Source organism: Cavia porcellus, unplaced genomic scaffold (genome assembly GCF_034190915.1).
Source record: "Cavia porcellus strain 051 isolate PalLab524CR breed Dunkin Hartley unplaced genomic scaffold, mCavPor4.1 scaffold_3, whole genome shotgun sequence".
NCBI lineage: Eukaryota > Metazoa > Chordata > Mammalia > Rodentia > Caviidae > Cavia > Cavia porcellus.
Window position 1 is genome coordinate 113,453,795 of NW_026947486.1, and position 20,925 is coordinate 113,474,719.

The 20,925-nt window shown below is 35.8% G+C and overlaps 1 protein-coding gene across 4 annotated transcripts in view; it reads left to right on the plus strand.

The window, feature by feature from the left end:
• Fmr1 (fragile X messenger ribonucleoprotein 1) overlaps positions 1-20,925 on the plus strand; it is a 37,249-nt gene that overhangs the window by 10,068 nt on the left and 6,256 nt on the right. For 3 of the 4 annotated variants that reach the window (XM_063246494.1, XM_063246495.1, XM_063246496.1), the window contains exons 3-13: positions 2,210-2,303; positions 4,398-4,469; positions 4,703-4,851; positions 6,605-6,698; positions 6,781-6,897; positions 9,121-9,291; positions 9,379-9,457; positions 12,941-13,050; positions 13,867-14,001; positions 17,530-17,616; positions 20,100-20,295. In XM_063246494.1, the coding sequence (XP_063102564.1) occupies positions 2,210-2,303; positions 4,398-4,469; positions 4,703-4,851; positions 6,605-6,698; positions 6,781-6,897; positions 9,121-9,291; positions 9,379-9,457; positions 12,941-13,050; positions 13,867-14,001; positions 17,530-17,616; positions 20,100-20,295 (1,304 nt within the window). The remainder of the gene's footprint in view (positions 1-2,209; positions 2,304-4,397; positions 4,470-4,702; positions 4,852-6,604; positions 6,699-6,780; positions 6,898-9,120; positions 9,292-9,378; positions 9,458-12,940; positions 13,051-13,866; positions 14,002-17,529; positions 17,617-20,099; positions 20,296-20,925) is intronic. The other variant, XM_063246497.1, reaches the window with a different exon arrangement.

The window sequence follows — 20,925 nt, forward strand, 5'->3', positions numbered from 1 at the left end:
AAACCCTGAGCAAATCCTTTTGGCTAGCAGCAGGAAAAAGCAGCACCCTTAGAAGCTTAAGACAAATTTAGAAGGACAGAGATAAAAGGATTGGGAATATATAACTCTGTTCCCAATTCTTTCTCAACTGATAATCTCAGTTTAAAATACAGGTTTGAATAATGGAAGACTTTTTTTTCTGAATACATAAAGCCAAAAGCTATAGAACTTGGCTTTTTACTGTTTCAACTAACTACCCATGGTTATAAACAGGCAACAACAGAGTTGCTCGTCCATTGGAGGAATCTTTGATTACTGTAACAGCCATTGTTTTTCTTACAGTGAAACTATTATCTATCTACTTACTTCCCTAAGTAAATAGTTGAATTATCTTTTTTTACCACCCTTAGTTTCTCCTGTAGTTTGTAGACTCAAATACTAGTCAGACTTATTTCCTCTATGCATGTAAGAATGTGTCTAATTTATACATTGATTTATCATATCAGTATTTTATGGTTTTGATCAAATTTCTGCCAAAAATGTACTGCCATAAACTTAAAAATTATCTCATATGTTGACTTCCTAATTATATCTCCTGTACCGTATCTGCATAACAGTTTCCCTTCCAATCTGTGCTTGTCATCCTGGGAATTTGAAATAGATCAGTTGTTTTTCGGTGCATTCATGCAGTATATTTATCATATGGTATTGACTTTGAGCACATCACTAGGGTTGATAGGTTCTTACAGAAGACCTTACTTTCTGCTCTTTTCTGTTTGTTTCCTTTTTGGTTTTCTGTCAAAAAGGAAAGAACAAAATGAACAGAGTCTGATAGAACTTGATGATAGTACCTTTTCCTTTCAGTCATGAAGAAATTCTTACTATAATACCATTTGTTTTAGATGATTCTTTACCTTCCAGATTTCACATTTTTAGGTTTTTTTTTGGGGGGGGGTTGTCTTTGTGAGACAGGGTCTCTGCAGTTCAGGCAGACTTTGAACTCATTTTGTAGCCCAGGCTGGTCTTGAACTTGGAAACGGTCCTCCTGCCTCAGCCTCCTAAGTACTAGGATTACAGGCATGAGCCACCATGCCAGGCTGATTTCACATTTTTGAATAATGAATTTTTGTCTCTATGAATTTAGGAATTAAAATCAATTTTTCCTTTTTGAAACCAAGAAAATTACATTTTGCATTGTCTAAGCCTTATAAGTCAGATTTGCCAATGAATTTGTAATGTGCTAAAAGTCACTAATTTTCAGTAAGTATAAAAAATGGTTTTTCATATAATGTATAATATTAGGAGGGATCAGTCTAATATCAGTTCTAATCAGATTTCCACAAACTCTGACTTAACTACTTGCTCTCAACAGTTTTTGAAAAAGAAGCACAAAAACCAAATCAGTCTCTTCTTCAATTGGAAAAGTTTCTTTTCAATAAACAGACATACATACAACTGTTTTTTGATGATGAAATGTCCCCAAAAGAACCCAGAACTGACTGACTGCTGTAGCAATTGAATCCTCACAGTTTTGCAAAGTTTTGCTGTTAATACTTTATTTCATTGTGGGCATAGAAGAACAATTGGTATCTTTCGAAGTTGTTCCATATCATTTTAAATTTCAAAACACAGACAACTTAATTGAACTCCTATAGGCCGTCTCCATCGGGTTTCCATGGTTTAGGAGACCCTCATCATACTGATCAGCAGCCCGCTACCTATGGCAAGAGCTGACCTGCCTCGTGGGATCTAAAATTTAAAGGGGGAAAAGTGAGTTGCTAATGTGCCAACTGCCCCATTTGCTTGGGAATTAGAGGGCAGTTTCTGTGGTTGTTGGAATGTGGTTCAAATTCCTTTGCAAGTAGAAGTATGTTGACGATATTACTAACACTTACTGATACTAACATCTAAGCATCAAGGAAATTTCTGTTGTGACCTTCTGGTTAAAACTCTTAGAAGTTGAAATTACCAGGAGAAAGACATTTTTAAAAATCAGTTGTCGATCTGTTTTAGAGAAATACTCCAAATGGAAGTATAAGGCTGCTGTGCTGCATGCAGACTTTGTCGCAGTGCCTTTATATTTCACTGAGCAGAAACTGGCCATTTTAAAGCATTTGCTTCTTTTAACTAGATAGAAAGGATCCCATTTAACCAGAAGTTGATGGCAGTGTGGCCACCACTTCACATAAACACCAAAACCATAAATAATTCAACGTTTGCTTATTTGCAGCTGGCAGCCAGAGAGGCAGATTCCATTCCATGATGTGAGATTTCCACCACCTGTAGGTTACAATAAAGATATAAATGAAAGTGATGAAGTTGAGGTGAGTTTCTCCTGCTTTAAAGTTAAGAATTGAAAGGGAGGTATTTAACTTACCTGGGTTTTTTTTTTTTTTTTTTTGCACTTTGCTTTTAACACTGTTTAACAATTTGAAATGATGCACGATGCTTAAATTTGATTATCTGAGCAGAACTCAAGTTAGTTCTCTTTGAAAGTCACTGCTCCAAGTTCTTTGCCCAGCAGTACTTCTTTCCCCCTTTTCCCTCTATCTCTAAATCTTTGAATAACATACTGTTCATTTATAACTGTCCTCATTTTAAGCAAAATGAATTAGGAAAATTAATTTTACAAAAGGAAGGAATCATGCTACTTAATAGAGCAGTAACCTAGAATTTCTTTTAGTAGCAGTGAATCCTTCTGATATATATATTTTTTAAACCTACCATCTTTATACATATAGGTAAAATAATTTTCACAGGTTATAGTGTGAACCGTCTGCTCATATGCCTGAGTTTTTTTACCAAAAGGCTCTGTGGAGATAATAGTGTATGATCAAAGTGGTTATGTTTGTATTTCTCTTACAAATTGGTTTTGTATTGAAGGCACTTGCAGTCTACTTTGTATTAAAGTTTGTGTAGCATTCCTCTCTCCTTTCTCTCCACTGTGCATATAATACCTTGGTAGTAGTTGTGAAGAAAGTACTAAGTAGACGTTTTAGAGATAAATCAATATGGCACAGGGTCCTTGAATTCTTATTTTCATGTCTAGGTACCAAACATGCAGCAAAACAGGACAGTCCTGCTTTTAATAAGGTCTCATTCTAGTGGGGCTTGCTAAAATGGCATGTGAAAGTCATATGAAGGGAAAATAAGTTGGAAGATACTGTAGGGCAGGAGTATAGTTTTAGAGGGTCAGGGTGCTTCTCTCTACAGCGTAAAAGCTGAAGTAGAAATATTTTTTATTTACCAAAGGTGTACTGAATACCTACTAGGTATGAGCAACTGGGCTTGGTTTTACAGGTGATCCTAATAGCAAACAGAAACACTGTCTTCCAGGCCTTTAGTTGTCTACTTCCTCAGAAACGATAAGCTTTCTGAAGGCAAGGACTAGGTCTTTTGGGCTGTCGGTATCAGAAACACTCAGAACAGCATTTGTTGGGGGGGGCAAATGGGAACTTTGTGTTTTTCATCTTAGTCATGTGATAGGTGGGGGGGTCCTGTGTGGTTGCATGCTAAGATGACTTCATTGTAGAATAGTTAGTTTCTCTGGCCGTTCAGCCAAGTTAAGGGAGAGCAGTGGTGGCAAAAGGGGAAAGTAGGTTAAGATATATTTATTTAAGATATTGCATAACTTGAGTGTAAAACGGAGCCAAGTTTGAGCCTTGACTGCCTTGTCAGCCTTAGACTCTGGGCCTCTCCTCCCCTCTTGTCTTCCCCTCTTCTCCGTTCTACTTCTGAATATTTCTATCTCTTTCTCCATACATACGGTATTGTCTTTTTTCCTATTAACCGTGATTTGCTAGTGTCTTCACAAAAGGTTCCATGCGGCACATCCTAAGTGAACTTTGAAGTGGTCACCAGAGAGACTGTTTTAGAAGAACTGATCCACAGTGTGTGAGAGAGCAGGAAGGTAGTATCCAGAAGACTGCCAGCATGAATTTCTCCTTTTAGAACAAAGGAGTCAGGACACCAAAGCGTAACCAGGAATCCATCCATTTAGTCTGCAGAAGACATAAAGGCCAGGGTGATAGCTCCGGTGGACTGAGTGGTCAGTAGTACCAAATCGTGACCAGGCAGTGAACCAGGATCAGAAAGGCTAGGATTGTACATTTTATATATATTTTTGTAGCTAAGCACTAAAAGTATGCTTATATTTATGAATAGTTAGCTTTTCTTAAGCGTCCATGTTCAGGTACTAATTATTACTGAAAATAAGAAAATGACTTTTTAACAGGGAGCTCCCAGGAATTCTCATGGTTTCCAATTATGTATCTTTGTCTAACTCTCAGGGTACATGGATATTTGGTCGAAGGCATATCATGTGTAATTTGCAAGATGAAATTTCCACAATGGTTGATGATTACAGATTTCTGAATTACAATAATCATGAAATATTCTGTGTTGTAACTTTTGTATAGGTTTATTCCAGAGCAAATGAGAAAGAGCCTTGCTGTTGGTGGTTAGCTAAAGTGAGGATGATAAAGGGTGAGGTAGGAAAACACTTCAATTTTTTTTTACACTATTACCATTTTGTAACATAGGTACTGCATTTCAGTTTGGATTTCTGTTTTGAATTTTTAATACCTGTATCATTTTATTAAACATTTTTCAGTATGTTCCATGTGTTTCAGTTGAGCAAAGTTTGTTGTTTTCCTATGGAATTTATTGTTTAAAAATTCGGAGTAGAGAAACTATGACTAAGAATGACTTTCATTTCCCTCAGTTTTATGTGATAGAATATGCAGCATGTGATGCTACCTATAATGAAATTGTCACAATTGAGCGTCTACGATCGGTTAATCCCAACAAACCTGCTACGAAAGATACTTTCCATAAGATCAAACTGGAGGTGCCAGAAGACTTGCGACAGATGTAAGTTGTAAATAAAAAATAGTGAGAATAGATAGGTTATATACAATGAATTTAAAAGAATATAAATTTCAAAGTAGTACAGGCTAGCTGGATGTGGTGGTGCATGCCTGTAATCCCATCACTGGAGAGACTGAGGCAGAAGGATAACTGTGAATCTGAGGTCAGCCTGCACTACATAGCAGTAGTGCAGAATACAAGATTCTTGTTTCAAAAAACAAACAAAAACCACAAGACCATATATTTGGTTTAGTTTGTAAAAGTAACATGGAAAAAAATAACTTCCTTAAGAGCCGGGCATGGTGGCGCTCTCCGGTATTCCCATCACTTAGGATTCTGAGGCAGGCAGACTGTGGCAAGTTCCCGACCAGCCTGGGCTACACAGTGAGCCCAAGGCCAGCCTGAACTGCATAGCAAGACCCTGTCTCAAAACAAATAAACAAACAAAACTTACTTAGCTTTTCCTTGTTACATAATCAAGCCAGCCTTGCACTTGTTTAAAGTCACTTTAGTAGATACATGACCAATGTTCATAATTTAAATTTGTCTTATAAAATAATATTTTCATGAGTTTTAAGATTTTGAAACTGACAAAACAGATGTGATACTTGTACCAAATTACAAGTCAAAATTTTGGAACACAAGTATAGAGAAGCACTTTTTTTTTCCTTGTTAGCGAAAATATTGTCAGATAAATAGGTACTGAGAAGAGCTAAGCACATTTGAAATGGTCATCTCTGTTTTAAAATCCTTGATCTGGGGCCTGGGTATTTAGCTCAGCAGCATAAGTGCCTGCCTTGCAAGCAGGCAGTCGTGAGTTTGATCCCCAGTGCCCATAAAAAGACCAAAAAAAAAATCCTTGATCTGAAGTGATAAGTAAGGATTTAGAGGCCGGATATGGTGAACACCTGTAATCTCAGCACTTATTAGGCTGAGGCAGGAGGATCACTGTAAGTTCAAGGCCAGCCTAAACTGCATAGTGAGACCCTATCTCAAGAATACAAAAAGAAAAGAAAAAGGTATCATATTACAGTTATCCGTATATACCCATGTTTATGGCAACACAGAGAAGCTTATATGTCTATCAGCAGATCAATGGATGAAGAAAATCTGGTATTTGTACACAATGGAGCACTACTCTCTCATAAAAAAGATGAACTTGAGTCATTTGTAGGAAAAAGGGTGTACCTTGAGACCATAATGTTAAGTGAAATGAATCAAACACACAAGCTTAAATACCACATGGTTTCTCTTAAAAGAAATCCAAGATATAGAGTAAACTAAAAGATGGGTGATAGATTAATCTTCTGTAAATGAATGAAGGTCAAGCTATGGGAGGTAAACAAAGAATTGAAATGCATTAGGTGCATTTACTGACTCTCCATGAGGATTTAATCATTATATATTGCAAACGTATGAATAAAATAAAAATTGAAAAAAAAAACCTACTGACTTAACCACATGCAACTGAAATTGGGACGCTTGCAGAGGACAGTCCTATAAATATGTTTCCTTTGGTAATTGAAGTCTGCCTAACTCTAACCTTTTAAGAATTTAACTGGTCTTTTCTTCTTTGTTCATAATATCAAATGGTTGATTTGTATAGTAAAGAAACTAAACTTTTAAATGGATATAACAGTATAAATGAAATGTAATGTGAATCCATGATTCTTCTAAGTATAATTTAATTGCATATATTTATGCAGGTAGTTTGTAATCATTTGTCTTAGTAGTCAATTTTTCTTTTTATCTCTAGGTGTGCCAAAGAATCGGCACATAAAGACTTTAAAAAGGCAGTTGGTGCATTTTCTGTAACTTACGACCCAGAAAATTATCAGCTTGTCATTTTGGTGAGTGTTTTCAGCTGTTTTTTAGTTTTATTTCATTTGGGGTATTTGGCTTGATAATAATGCTGTTACTTAAATCATTTAGTCCATCAATGAAGTCACCTCAAAGCGAGCACATATGTTGATTGACATGCACTTTCGGAGTCTGCGCACTAAGTTGTCTCTGATACTGAGAAATGAAGAAGCCAGTAAGCAACTGGAGGTATGTTACTTTCCCCAGCACATTTTGTAATGCCATATAGAAAAGATCACTGTAGAGTTCCAAAACTTCAATTGGCACACCTAGAGCTTGTAATGTATTTACTAATTCTGAATAATTCCTTATAGTTTGGAAAATTAAATTATACAAAGCATAATCATACAAAGTTTTCATGCCTGAGGTTTCAAAAGTAATCACTTCTTGTGTTTTAAGGAACATTTGCTCAGTTCACTCAGCACAAGTTTGTCTAAGCTGCTAATAAAATGAGGCAGTGTTTCCATATAACGTTATCATTAACATAATAGAGTGTGTGTAAATATCTAATCATATTCTTTTCATTATGTATGCTTATCTCTGTTTAAAAGGTTGTAGAACTTCATTCTAATTGATTGTCATGCTTTAAAACTCCTTGTCTTCAGATTCCTGCCAGAGGCTATTTCCCTAACTTATTATTTCATCTCTTAAAGTACATTTTATCTACTTTTATTAATCTTCCAACAATTCTCATCATTATACATTTATTTTCATCAATAACTATCTAATACTTCCATCCATTATCATAGAAACTAAGTGGATTTTAGTTTAATATGTCAAGTCAAGTAGATTACTATCAGATTTCAGAGGTCCTCATCATTATTTGTTTCATTAGGGGGAAAACATCAGTTGAAAGAGTAAAAACATCAGAGTTCCAAACTTCCATTTTAAGAGAGGAGGTAATCAAGGCTGTGTTGTAAGACCTTGTGAAATTTGCCGCCTTCCAGCTTGGCATGATTGCTGAACACTTAGCAGGAGTGGATAGAATGACTTTGTGTTGCTTATGGCCACAGAAGTCTGTTTGATTGTTTTTTGCTCATATTCTTTTTTGCTACATGTGTTCACAATTTTGTGAGTTTCTTTAGTGATTCTTTCATAACTTCTAGGCTACAGCCCCCTTACTTTCATTGTGAGTACTAATGAAAACATACTCATATGCTTCTTATTAAACATCTAAGCCTTCTTAAATGCTCAGTTACTGTATCTTTAATACTTTTTTTTTTTTTTTGGTACTTGGGATCGAATTCATGACCGCACACTCTTTGGCAGTGCCAGGCAGGCGCTTATGCCACTGAGCTAAATCCCCAGCCCCAGTTACTATATTTTAAGCTTTCTATTTATCACTGTATTATAGATGAAAAGAATAAATCGGATTAATGAACCAGAACTCAAAAACCATGACTTCTTGGCAAATCCTAAGGATTTTATTTTTTTAGCCTAAAAAAGGGATCTCTAGCACTTGTAAAATTGTATCTATGGTACTAGGTATATCCATTCATTTAAATCTTTAGGTGGATTGAATAATGGGAGACTAGTGTGTATGCCCCTTTCTTCACTACTAATACTAAAGAGATTCACATATTCCTATAAGAAATTCCCATTTTTCAACATGAGCCACTAATATGTTTGGTTTTCATTAATGGCATGGTAGAACTAAACATTAAATTTGGGTATACTATTTAAAAACAGTGGGATATCACTATAACTTAGTTTTGTCATTACTGATAATTTGAAAGAGCTAATCATACTCGTGGATTTAGGTCCCATGGTCTTACAGACTCTAAGCTCATTGTAGGTTTCAGATGTAGTATGTAAGTTTAAAATCTTTGACATTCTCTAAGTATTCATTTAAATTACTGAGCCAGCAAGTTTCATGATTTCTTCCCATAGGTGTGGGGGAAGGTGAGTGTGTCCTAATGTCATCTTTTCAACAAGGGATGTTTAGATCATAATAACTAGTGATAAGTTAGTAAGATGGCACTATTTCCAGAAAAAAATAAAAATGAAATGAATGAGGTTGTCTGTAAACTTGGTAGTTTCTTTTCTTTTTTTAAAAATACAACATTGAGTCTGTCAGACCCAGTGAGTTGGCTTTTATTTAGGAACATTTGATCTGCTTATTACATAGTTGATGTCATTGGTTAACTAAGGTAGCCTTGCAAATAGGTTTTCAAAAGCTTGGAAATTTGTCAACAAGCTCTTACCCATTAACAAAAATATATCAAATGGCATAGGCCTTCCATAACCTAAAAAATATTCATGCTCTGGGAGATGTTTTCTAAAATTAGTTTTCAACTGAAACTAATTTATAGGCCCTGATACACAGGGTCAAGATAATTTACATGGCTGACCTAAATACAGTTGTTTTAATAGTTGATAAAGCATATTCATCAGATGTGCATTTCTCTTCAGAGTTCAAGGCAGCTCGCCTCTAGGTTTCATGAGCAGTTTATCGTACGAGAAGATCTGATGGGTCTAGCTATTGGTACTCATGGTGCTAATATTCAGCAAGCTAGAAAAGTACCTGGGGTGACTGCTATTGATCTGGATGAAGATACCTGCACATTTCATATCTATGGAGAGGTAAGTATTTCCCTAAACAGTACTGTCCACCAAAAGTCAGTGTTACAGCTGGCTCATCTTTATTCTTAACTGTTTCCTCTTTATTAGGATCAGGATGCAGTTAAAAAGGCGAGAAGTTTTCTTGAATTTGCTGAGGATGTCATACAAGTTCCAAGGAACTTAGTAGGTGAGTCCAAAATAACCATTGACATACACTAACTAAAACACAATTCAGGTAAACTACTTTTTATACCAGTAGAATTCTCATTTCCCCTTAAGAGTATCAGTTGAGGCATAGTCTTTGAAATGCAGTCTCTTATTACAGCGTCCAGAAAATATTTAAGTATGATATGCAAATACTACATATTCAGAAGTTGTGCAAAAGAGATTGCATTGCTAGTTCAAACCTACTAATGGTTAGGATAAACTACCCATCCTCCTCATTGTGTATTTTTTATATCTTTGAAATTGAGTAAGTTCTTTTCCAAATATTTGGGACCTTTTATCATTTGCAGTTGATTGGTATTTGATCTCTTCATAATGGTGCTGTAAAATAATAGCATTCAGCTTATTTGTCTTAGGGTAAAAGGTAGGTTATTTAAATCCAGTAAGTTTCAAAGCTAGAAGTAGCTCTGCATGTCTCGGGGGCTTTCTGTGATGACGGTAAGTTCTTATTTCTACTGTTGTTTCATGGCCATCACCATCATCATGAGTGTTCACAAATATCTAGGAACTTTTCGACCCTCCAAAATTCTACAGCTATGTTTGGTAGAATGTAATCTAAATCATATATAATTGTATCAGGAAAACTAATTCATTTTTAATTTATAAACAAGATTGGGACCTTTTGCAAACTTGAAGCCATGACTGATTATAAAAATTGATAGCATCTCTTTCATTGTCATTAAACATCACTAACAAAAATATTTTTCTCCCACAGAAAATCAACTTGAAGATAAAGTACAAATGCTAGTGAAATAATACAGAATTAATAACTCAGTTTTATACTACAGACAATTATACTGACTGTGTAATGTTATTGAGGTAACTCAGGTACTAGTTGTGTAGAAAATGTACACAATTCAGAATGAAGTGATTATTTTCAGAACAGTGGGATAATCAGTATTTATTTCCTTCCCAGTTTGTTGGGCAAGTGCATACATTTTGTGTTATAAATTTAGGAAGTCTTACAAAAATAAGACCAATCGTGTTTTTTACATTATCAAACACATGAAAACTTGTCTCTCTCCTTAAAGTATTTTAGAGACAGTAGAGAAAAAGTACTTAGGCACGGGAGTTGGATGTAGATTTCAGGCCTACTTCATTCTGTGGTAGCTATGACTTGGGCAATGAGTTATCCTTCCCGAATGGTGATAGTGTCCACCTCACAGAGTTTGGTACATGAATATATATGAAGTGGTCCCCCAGTTCTGGACATAATAGAGGGCTCTGTGTTCTTTTTCCCTTCACTCTGTTCAAAACAAACTGATTTCAGTACTGTAATTCTCTAGTGGATTTAGGAATACCAGATAGCGTAGGATTACATTGTTGTTAAATAGTATTTGAGTTCTGCTTGTGGTGGTCTTACTTGGAAATAATAGCAACCTAGAAATGACTTACCAACGTACCTTCTAAACTAAATCAGACTATTTGTTGTTGTGTTTCTAAGTTAGTAAAATGAGAATTCTATTTTGTAAAGGTCTGCAGCACTGGGAATGCTGGGGACTTTCAGAAAGTGTTTTTGCATAAAATTTGGTGCTGCAGATCTTCAAGGGAGATGGCATAATCAGTTTTTTATGAGTTTTGTTGACGTTTCATAATAACATTTATGATGTCTATTTTTCACAAAACTCTTTAGTATGTACACTGATTTATCTTTCTTTTCTTACAATTTGCTTGTTTTTCACCTGTATTGACAATGAACATGTTTAAATGTTCAGTCAACTATAGATAACACAGTATTTAGGATAGTTGAGACTGTCTTTTAGGGGAAGGATTTCATTTTTCTGTTTTTTGAGACAGAGTCTCACTATGTAGTTTAGGGTGGCCTTGAACTCACAAAATAGCCCAGGCTGACCTTGAACTCACAGTAGTCCTTCTGCCTCCAGAGTGCTTACAGTCATGCACCACCGTACTCAGCTAGTGAAGACATTGTCTTGACAGAAACATGTCAAAAATCTTAGTTTGCTTTTTGCCAGCTCATTTAGACCTTTATTAAAATTCACATTAATTCATGAAAATAAAACTATTACTGATTAAACAAGTTAGGAAGACTCCAGGTAGCTTCTTTCTCCACACCTCCCTCCTTTTCATTTGAAGAAGAAAAGAACAAAAATAATTGACAGAAGGTCCTGGGTTAGGAGTAGTAAAGTAGCATCATATCTGTCCTCTGAGCACTGGAGAGGAGTGAGGCAGCCACACAGAAAGAAGCAAGAGTGCCAGAGCTGGGTTCTGATCACCACACCCACAGAGTCCTGTGATAGCTCTTCCCCTGGGTTCCTAGCTCGGATTGGCTCAGTGCATTTCCGCTTCCATTTTCCCGACTTTGCCTCAGATGAGATGGTGGGACAAGCACATGATGGAAGTGGCCACTGTGAGGGTACTTTGGCTAAAACCGTTGGAATTAGACATAGCTCACTGAGAGGTTGCTAAGACTTGGTTCTTAATTTGCACTGTCTTGCTTTACACTATATGTGATGGTGGCTATGAAAGCAGTCATGTCCCAGGTATGTATATGATTGGATTTTCTTCAGTAAGGGATAAAGTCAGGTGCTTGTTTTTTACTACTATTACTTGAAATCTCTGGAGTTAGAACATGTTATTGAAGAGCACTTAAGCTGGTTTGAACCATTTACCAGTCCCATTATTTATATACAGGATGGCCAAAAATTATGTATCTTTTTTGATAATTTTTATAAGGTAGTATAAAAGTAATTTTATCAAATTCATTCAGCACAAGAATTAACTGGTTCAATTGACACCTACCAAACCAATGCTCAGGATAGTCAGTATGTAAACAAGCAAGCAGCCCAAGTGACACTTGAGTAAACTGTTAAGTGGTTGAGCTTTTGTGGTTTGGAGTTAATCTGAAGTGTGCTTTTTTAAACTATTGACATGTTATTATAATTTGTGACATGCACCACAATAATAATTCTTAGTACATTGGTCTGAAGAACTCGTATTCTTTTTCGTATAACTGCTTAAGCAACAATTAGAGTATCTTTACAAATATGCCATATAGGATTCTAAAAGTATATTCTGTAGATTAAGAGCAGATTTAAATCAAATACAGGTAAGAATAGAAGTTGTCAAATGAGAACATTATCCTTGTTTTAATTCCTTTTGTAGAACTTTGCAGAGTGCTAAGACATGACAACACCAGTCTGTTTAAGTCTGCCCTCTTACACAAAGTAAGAGGCTGTCTTTGAACTGCTTTAAAAGCTCAGAGTTACCCAGTTAGTTCAAAAACATTAATCATTTGTACTTACCTGACCAAAGGAGTTAAAATAATAGTAAAATAATGAAAGAGAAAACTAACTCTCGCTTCTTCAAGAGTCTATTTTGGGTCTTACAATATAGTACATATATTATAAATGTGAAAGTTTATAGTGGAATGTGCTTACAAGGTTTGAAGTATTTTAAAACTAAACATGAATTATTCATTTCTTAGGCAAGGTAATAGGAAAAAATGGAAAACTGATTCAGGAGATTGTAGACAAGTCAGGAGTTGTGAGGGTGAGAATTGAGGCCGAAAATGAGAAAAATGTTCCACAAGAAGAGGTATGTTTCAGTGTGTGTTCTGGTTTGTTTACTAAAAGTAAAGTTTTGTGTTCTATTTGACATTCATTTGGAGACTTCTATGTTATACACAATATGAAAGCAAAGATTGTAATTGTTAGGTATACCTACTATAACTGATGGTATAATTGTAGCTGATGGATCTCTGTTCTCTAATGCTGTGTTTTCAGTTTAGTCACTTTAACCCATTTAAGTCTTGTTTTGATATTTAAAATGGACTTTGCCAGGAGCTAATGAATCTTAATGAAATAATATTTACGAAAATTCTTTGTTCATAAAGCACTTTTCAAATGCTGCGAGCAAAGACAAAATTGATACACAGGTGTTCTGGCTTTCAGTCTTCGGCTCTTTTAGCTTGAGGTTTATGTGCTATGTGTGTGAATTCTCTGTGCTTTAAATTTTTTTTCTGGACAAAACACCATTCTTCCCAACATTGTCATCTTTAAATTTTATAACTGACCTTTATCTTCCAAAATACATGCTTTTGGGTGGCAACTTTTGAAGGTTGTCTATGGGGTGAAGATGTGAGGAGGATGTGCCCTTTTGTGCAGTAGTAGTCTTATTTAAGATACTGTCTCCTTGAAAGTGTCACAGTGTTCACATACTGTCTCACCTTATGTGAAAGGCCCTTTAGGCTGAACTTAAGTCCTTCACTTTTTTTTAATCATAGCTTTACATTCTGTGATTTTATAAACCGAAACTATAATAAACATAATCATTAACACAATAATGCAGTTAAAATCTTAAAAAAAAAAAACTATGTTGTGTTGTGTTTTTATCTTTTGTGTTTTTATCAAGGAGATTATGCCACCAAATTCCCTACCTTCTAACAATTCAAGAGTTGGACCTAATACCTCTGAAGAAAAAAAACATTTAGATATAAAGGAAAACAGCACCCATTTTTCTCAACCCAACAGTACAAAAGTCCAGAGGGTAAGTCGTTTATCACTTTGAATTACACTAAAAGTAATTTCTCCGACTCAGGTGTCATGTTTGGTGTTTTGAGTGTTTTCTGTGGTTAGACTTTTAGGGTACTCATGTTATGTTTTTTTCAGATCTGCTTGCCAGCCTATGAGACATCGCAAACCAAAGTAACACATACTTTTCAGCTTGTTCACAGGGACAGAGCTTACACTGTAAATGTAACAGGGTTGCATTTTTCTTTGGTGGGTGGACTTGGTTTTTCCATGCTGTATCGCCTTAAACTTTGCAGGTGTTGTAGCTCAAAATGTACCTGCTGTTAGAGACATTAGTTCCTAGAAACTGGTTTTCTGTATCTGAACTAACCTAACTGTTTAGACACAGGTTTATTTTTTTATTTTTTTATTTTTTTTTATTTAAAGAAAAGGAAACAAAAGAATACATGGAGATAAAAAAGGGTAGAAATAATACAAACTTACAGAAAAACGGTAAGAAATTGCTGGTTGATAAGTTACACATTGTCATCTTAGAAATAGCTGTTCGTGTTATAGAATTAAAGTATTTAGAATGACATTCATAAAGTGACACTACAAACCCTTCTGCTCTATGATCGAACAAGAGCTCAGTAATACGGTTATCAGTTCTACACATTTGTTTTACATCTCAAAGAGGGTAAGATTAAACATATCAAAACAGAACAAAGCAGTTAAAAAAAACAATTTAAGGACAAGCCCACTAGAGATCTTCATTGTCTATCTAATTGTCTCTAGTTTCTTACAAATAGTTGTCCCCATCTTCACCCACCTTATATACTTATTGTATATTATAGAACTAATCAAATCATTGGAGGCTTTTTAGGTCCTCAAGTTCCAAATTAGGGAAGACAATAGTAACTACCATCGCATCTCTCATTCTCTTTGTGATAGCTGTCCCCATCTCTACATATGCTGAAATTGAACTCAAGAAACCAGTCTAATGTCATTCTAATCAGTGAACAATAGTATTGCTAGAATTTCTATCATAATGCTACAAAATTAGCCTCGGGTTTCTTAGCTAGACACAGGTTTAGAAGCCTTGCAGTGAAAGTCCTGCATTGAGGCTTCTGTGTATCATTTATAATAATTGAGATCACTTGCATTCCTTATACTGCTTTAGGTGTTAGTGGTTTCATCAGTTGTAGCAGGGGAATCCCAAAAATCTGAACACAAGGCTTAGCAGGTAGGAGAACATTCCTTGAAAAATACATTTTAAGTTGACATTTTAATATTTATCCCCCTTGCTAAGAAAGACTACAATTTGTTGTGGTTGGGGGCTGGTGGAAGAGTATATGCCGGGATGTGACTCTGTTGCCCTGGGGATACAGCTCATCACCTTTCTGCTGCTTACCTCTCCTGCTTACTTGTCCAGTGTCTTTCTCACAAGTCTTCCTCCTGTACTCTAGAAAAGTTTGAGCTGTACTGAAGTACTTGGAGTTCCCTGAACAATATCACACTCTGTTGCTTGTAGATGTATGCACTAGAACCTTGATGTGGGATTACTCTGCCTGGGGCACTCTTTCTCCTACACTGGCCATCTCACTTTCACCTAATCCATGTGAAGCTTTTCTTGCTTACTTGCCACAGGTCCCTCATTGAGTCAGGACCTTTCCCTTCATGATCCAGCATGCTCACCCTGAGTGTAGCACTTTGAGATGTTCAGTTGTTGCTCTCCTCAACCAATTATAAACTCCTTGAGGACAGGGTTCCCTACATGGTCCTGGGAATACTTTATTGAAAAGTTGTGACTCAGAAGAAATTAAAAGCAAAACTGCTATTAAAACTGCTATTTTAAACAGAGAACTATAATTTCAAGTAGATTAGATATCATTCCTGTCTGCTTGGCAGCCTTGATTTTCTTCAAAGTCAGTCTAAACCAGTAACACAGGATTTGAAAGCATTTTGGTGGTTACAGGGGAAGTGTGTAGCATTCCATCACATGGTATTTTAGGAAGTGATAAGGTTAACAGCTTTGTAACCAAGTTAGGTGGGGAAGAAACACAACAGCCAACAATGATGCTTTTGAGAAAACAGATCTGATTTATAGGCCTGATTGTTTCCGTACTTAAATATATATTATTTGATGGAAAAATATATTTATAAATCACATTTTTATCCAGTGGTACCTGATTCTTCAAGTGGTTATGACTATCAGGAGGCAATGAGTTGCCTACTAGATGAAGGTTAATCTGCAAACAGTACTTTCAAGTTGTGAAGTTTTCTTCCGTGTCATTACTCATGTCCATGGATAGGGAAAAAGAGACCCAAGCCAGCTTGTACATACCATTATGTTCCTGTATACCAAAAGCAAAGAGCAGAAGCACCCAGTGATAGCCATACTTTGCTAATGAATGGTCTATATGAAAGAGTGATTCTTTGTTTAAGGTATAGCTGCTTGGCTTCTCACATCTTTCAACTTGCATAGCGATGCTAATCCACATCAGATGTACCATAGAACTTTTCGTTAGTCACTTGTGAGTATCAGGAACCATGTATCTATATACCTATCTATCTATCTTTGTTTCTGTTTTGAGAAAGGCTCTCACTGTGTAGTGCAGGCTGGTTCTAGAACTTGCTTATGTAGCCCAGGTTGGCCCCAAACTCATGGTGATCCCTTTGCCTCAGCTTCCCAAGTGCTGGGATTACAGGAGTGTCCACCATGCCCAGCGTGGAAACATGTATGTTTCTTCAGTAGTAAAATATTGAACTATTCTCAATTTTGAATGTCACAGCTTTCCTCTCTTTTGCACAGCTGGTGCCTAGGCTTCCCTATTGCCTCTGATAAAGTATTTCCCCCCTCATTTATTATTGATGAACTAGAAGTTCAAAGATTAGATTATACCATTTAAAAAATCTATCCTTATGATAAAGTAATATCCACAGAGAGATCATCCAACTTTCCATATTGATGCAGCCATTTAAAATTTTCAGATATGTTACTGAAATGCATGTGGATGATCTTGTTAAATTTGATGCTCATGAATGTGCCTACTCTTTTTTTGTCTCACAGGTAATTACTGAGTTTATTTATATTTAGACTGGTTCTTTTTGTTCATATGTTGTTTGTACTCTGTTGACTTGGCTAGCAAAATTGATTTAGTTTACTACTCCTTCCTCACCCTGGTAATTTTGAATTTCTTTTTGAAGAGTTTGATCTAGGTAAAGCTTGCAGTAAATGAATTACAGCATTGTGTTCATTTTGTTCATGCATCTGTTAAAACTTCTATGATTTTGAATTGCACTTTGTCACTTTGCCAACATTTCAGTAGTTGTTAAAGCATAATCTGATGCATTTATGGAATTGCTACGTTGATCTGTTCTAATACACAGAAGATGTGTAAAATATGGCAACCACTTTGTTTTTATGTATTGATTTATATTTCCAACAAACATTTGTGTACTTACTGTTCAGCAGACCCTGTGCTAGGCATTTAGTCATTATTTGCATTTCACAGATTAATCATCACAAATTTTATAGGCGCATATGTTCCAATTTCTTTTTCAGGGTATGGTGCCGTTTGTTTTTGTGGGGACAAAGGACAGCATCGCTAATGCCACTGTTCTATTGGACTATCACTTGAACTACTTAAAGGTGAGAATAGGAAGAATTTAACTTCTAATCATGTTACACTAAAATACAGAAAGTCCACAGTAAATCTTTAGGTAGGATTCATTCTAGCTTGTGCAATCCGATGTGTCTTTGCAAAAGATAATAGGGAAAATACATTATATAGCTTACATTTCTTCTAAAAACTCAATTTAGTTTTTCATTATAAATTTAAGGACTAATATTCCAGTGCTCAGTAAAATCCTATGTTTTTGCTTATTCTTCCCTTTAAACCTTTACTCAATTTAGGTAATCCTATACATAGCCTTTTAATCCAGCTGATCCTTTCTAGCTTTTGGGGATTATTTCCCAGGCTAAATTTGATATCTTTAACACTTACCGTTGTTGTCTCGTTTATGTCAATTATTAAGGCAATCCGAGCATTTTATGAAGTCCTTTGTTTAAATGTTTGCCCTTTGTATTTTTCTCTCTGCACTTAATCAAAATGTATATACTATTTGTGTCTTCTTGTAAATGCTTACTTTAAGTAATTTTCTAGTTAATTTTGCCTCCTTTAGATTATGAGCTGGGAGATAAAAACCAGGAGGCTACAAGGTGCAATGGAAAGAGCACTGGACTGGTGGGACAGCAGTTCACTTCTAGTCTCCTCAGCCATGAACTAGCTGTGACTTGAGACATGTCACCTGTCACTTCCCTAGACTACATGCTTTTTGAAATTCCTTTTGGACACAATGTCCTATCATTTATTAAAATTGAATCTTACTGATTTCATTTTTATAACTCCTTTGTAGCTGTATGTATCAAAATTATTATGTAATACATTAAATAGTCATTAAAAACTGACTCAACTTATATTTTACTTATGGCACTATCCTAAGATTTTTGTTTATTTAAGTAAAAAGTGAATGATTCTACTTGCATTTAAGGAGTGAAAGAAAGAAAAAGTACAATACCTGGACATTTCATTCACTCTTAATGGCAGTTAGTTAATAATTAAAAATGGGAAGGTTTCATCCAGCAAGGTTTGCATGGATAGGATACCTCTTTGATTTGCTTATTTGTTTTTTGTTTTGCAGTCTGTTTTACATGTAATCTGTTGTATTTTTCTTCATATTCTTAAATAATTACAAAGACCTATACAGTTAGGGTGGCTTTGTACCAAATCCCTGTTCTTTTGACTAATGTTGTTTTTTAGACCTTTTGATTTATTCTTCACAATTGAATATCTTGTTTGGTTATCAACAGCTGTCCCATTACCATTCTTTGCATCACCAGATCTTCCCTGGGTTGGGCCTGGCACTTCTCACCAAATGGTGACTACTTTGCCCCAATGGGATAACCCTGGAATACCATTCTGTTTTGCAATATCTATATATCCATCCCATGGGCTATTATACTGTTGGAGAAAGCCTCTCAATTCCAGTCTCTCCTTTGCCCCTGTCCAATGTGAAAGTGATTATGGCTCAGAGCACAAATAAAACTCACCTCAGATCTTTACCTGACCTTTTCTTTTCCAGATACCACAGCCAAGGTTTTAGGAACTTAGAATTTCAGGAGCAGAAATATTTTAGAACTGATGACTGTTCATACAGTCTCTATGCTGACCTCTGTTAATCTGAGGCACCAAGTCCTTAGTGTAGAGACCTGATTCTCTGTAGCCAGGAAATGAGATGGTTATGAGTATATTAGAAGGACAGAGGTCAAAAATGAGAGTTCATCTGACTGACTTTGACAGAATCCATCTCATTGGAAGCACTGTGTAAAAGGGTCTGTCAGTGGACCTCAGGTGTATACTTTGATCAACTGAATTTATACTCTTTGTTGTATTTCGTTTAGCAGAGTTGTAGTCTTTTAACAGGTTTCTGAGGTATGATGTAAGACCTAGTTGTTTTGGTCAGCTACTAAAGAGTTTTATCTCCCTTTATATAAGGAGTATCAGCGTTTTCCTTTCATGGAAACTAAGTGTTCCTTAATTCTGTAATCATATCCAAAGATTTAAAATGAAAGATGGCCCACACTCAGTGCTTTGTAAATTTAGATATTAACTGGCAAATCTATTTTAATTAAGTTCATTTATAATGTGTGAGTTTTTAAGTTAGCTGGTTAAGCCTTAAATGTCTTTTATCTGTATGCATACATTTTAATATCGTTTTATGCAATACCCTATCATTAAGAAATCTCCAAGCCAGTGTATCTGTGCCTTAACCATAGAATAATTGGATGCTAATAGTGCCAAATCAAACAACCTCAAATTTTATTCAGTATAATTTTAATGCTGAGTACTTTCATTCTATAATTCTGGACATCAATAACCTGTTATCTCTAGTAATTTTCTTTTTAAGGAGACCATTCAATTTCCTGATAATTCTGTGTAGCAGTGTTTACTGTAAATTTAGAACTGAAATTGAAATATTTCCAGTATACTTTTTTATCTGATGAAAAGGAGAAAGATATTATAAAGTAAAATGTCAAATTATTTTTACTGTTATCTTGTATATTTTAAATAGGAAGTAGACCAGTTGCGTTTGGAGAGATTACAAATTGATGAGCAGTTGCGACAGATTGGAGCTAGTTCTAGACCACCACCAAATCGTACAGATAAGGAAAAAGGCTATGTGACTGAGGATGGTCAAGGAATGGGTCGAGGTAGTAGACCATACAGAAATAGGGGGCACGGCAGACGCGGTCCTGGATATACTTCAGGTACAAACTAAGCATTTTACTCAGTAACTTTATCTGTTCCTAGACTTAATAGCTGCTAATCTCTCATATTCATTAGAACCCCATAATAACAGTCTCTCACTACATGGTTTCCAATTCACAGTGGGTCAAATTGTGTTTCAAGAGACACAGTAAAATAAAAACGTGATGATGATACACCTAGTTCACAGGGCAGTTGTGAGTCCTGTCCATGTTGATTGGGCATTAATCTGCTTAAGCCCTTGTGTGTTGATGACTTAAGACCTCTCCTGATTTTATAACTGTACAGCCCAAACTTTCTCATCTGTGTACTGTGGCTCATTTTTTGTCAGGCATGTGCTGGTCATACTTGCTGGATGGACTGTGTAAATCAGGGGTCCGCATCCTGTGGCTTATGAGGTGATTTTCAGTGGCATGGCCAGAGTCAGCCCTAGGCACAGTCAAGAAGTAGGCGAAGTGACTCTTTGCCTTTCCAGCTCTTCTGTCCGTGCTTCTTTTCTTCTCTCCCAGCCCTTTCAGTGAACCCGATCCCCACTTACCACTGCCTACTGTCTTTCTTGCTCAACTGTGTATCTACTGTGTAACTTTGCTAAATGGTGATGGTGTAAGGTATAACCCATCTCACAAATATTC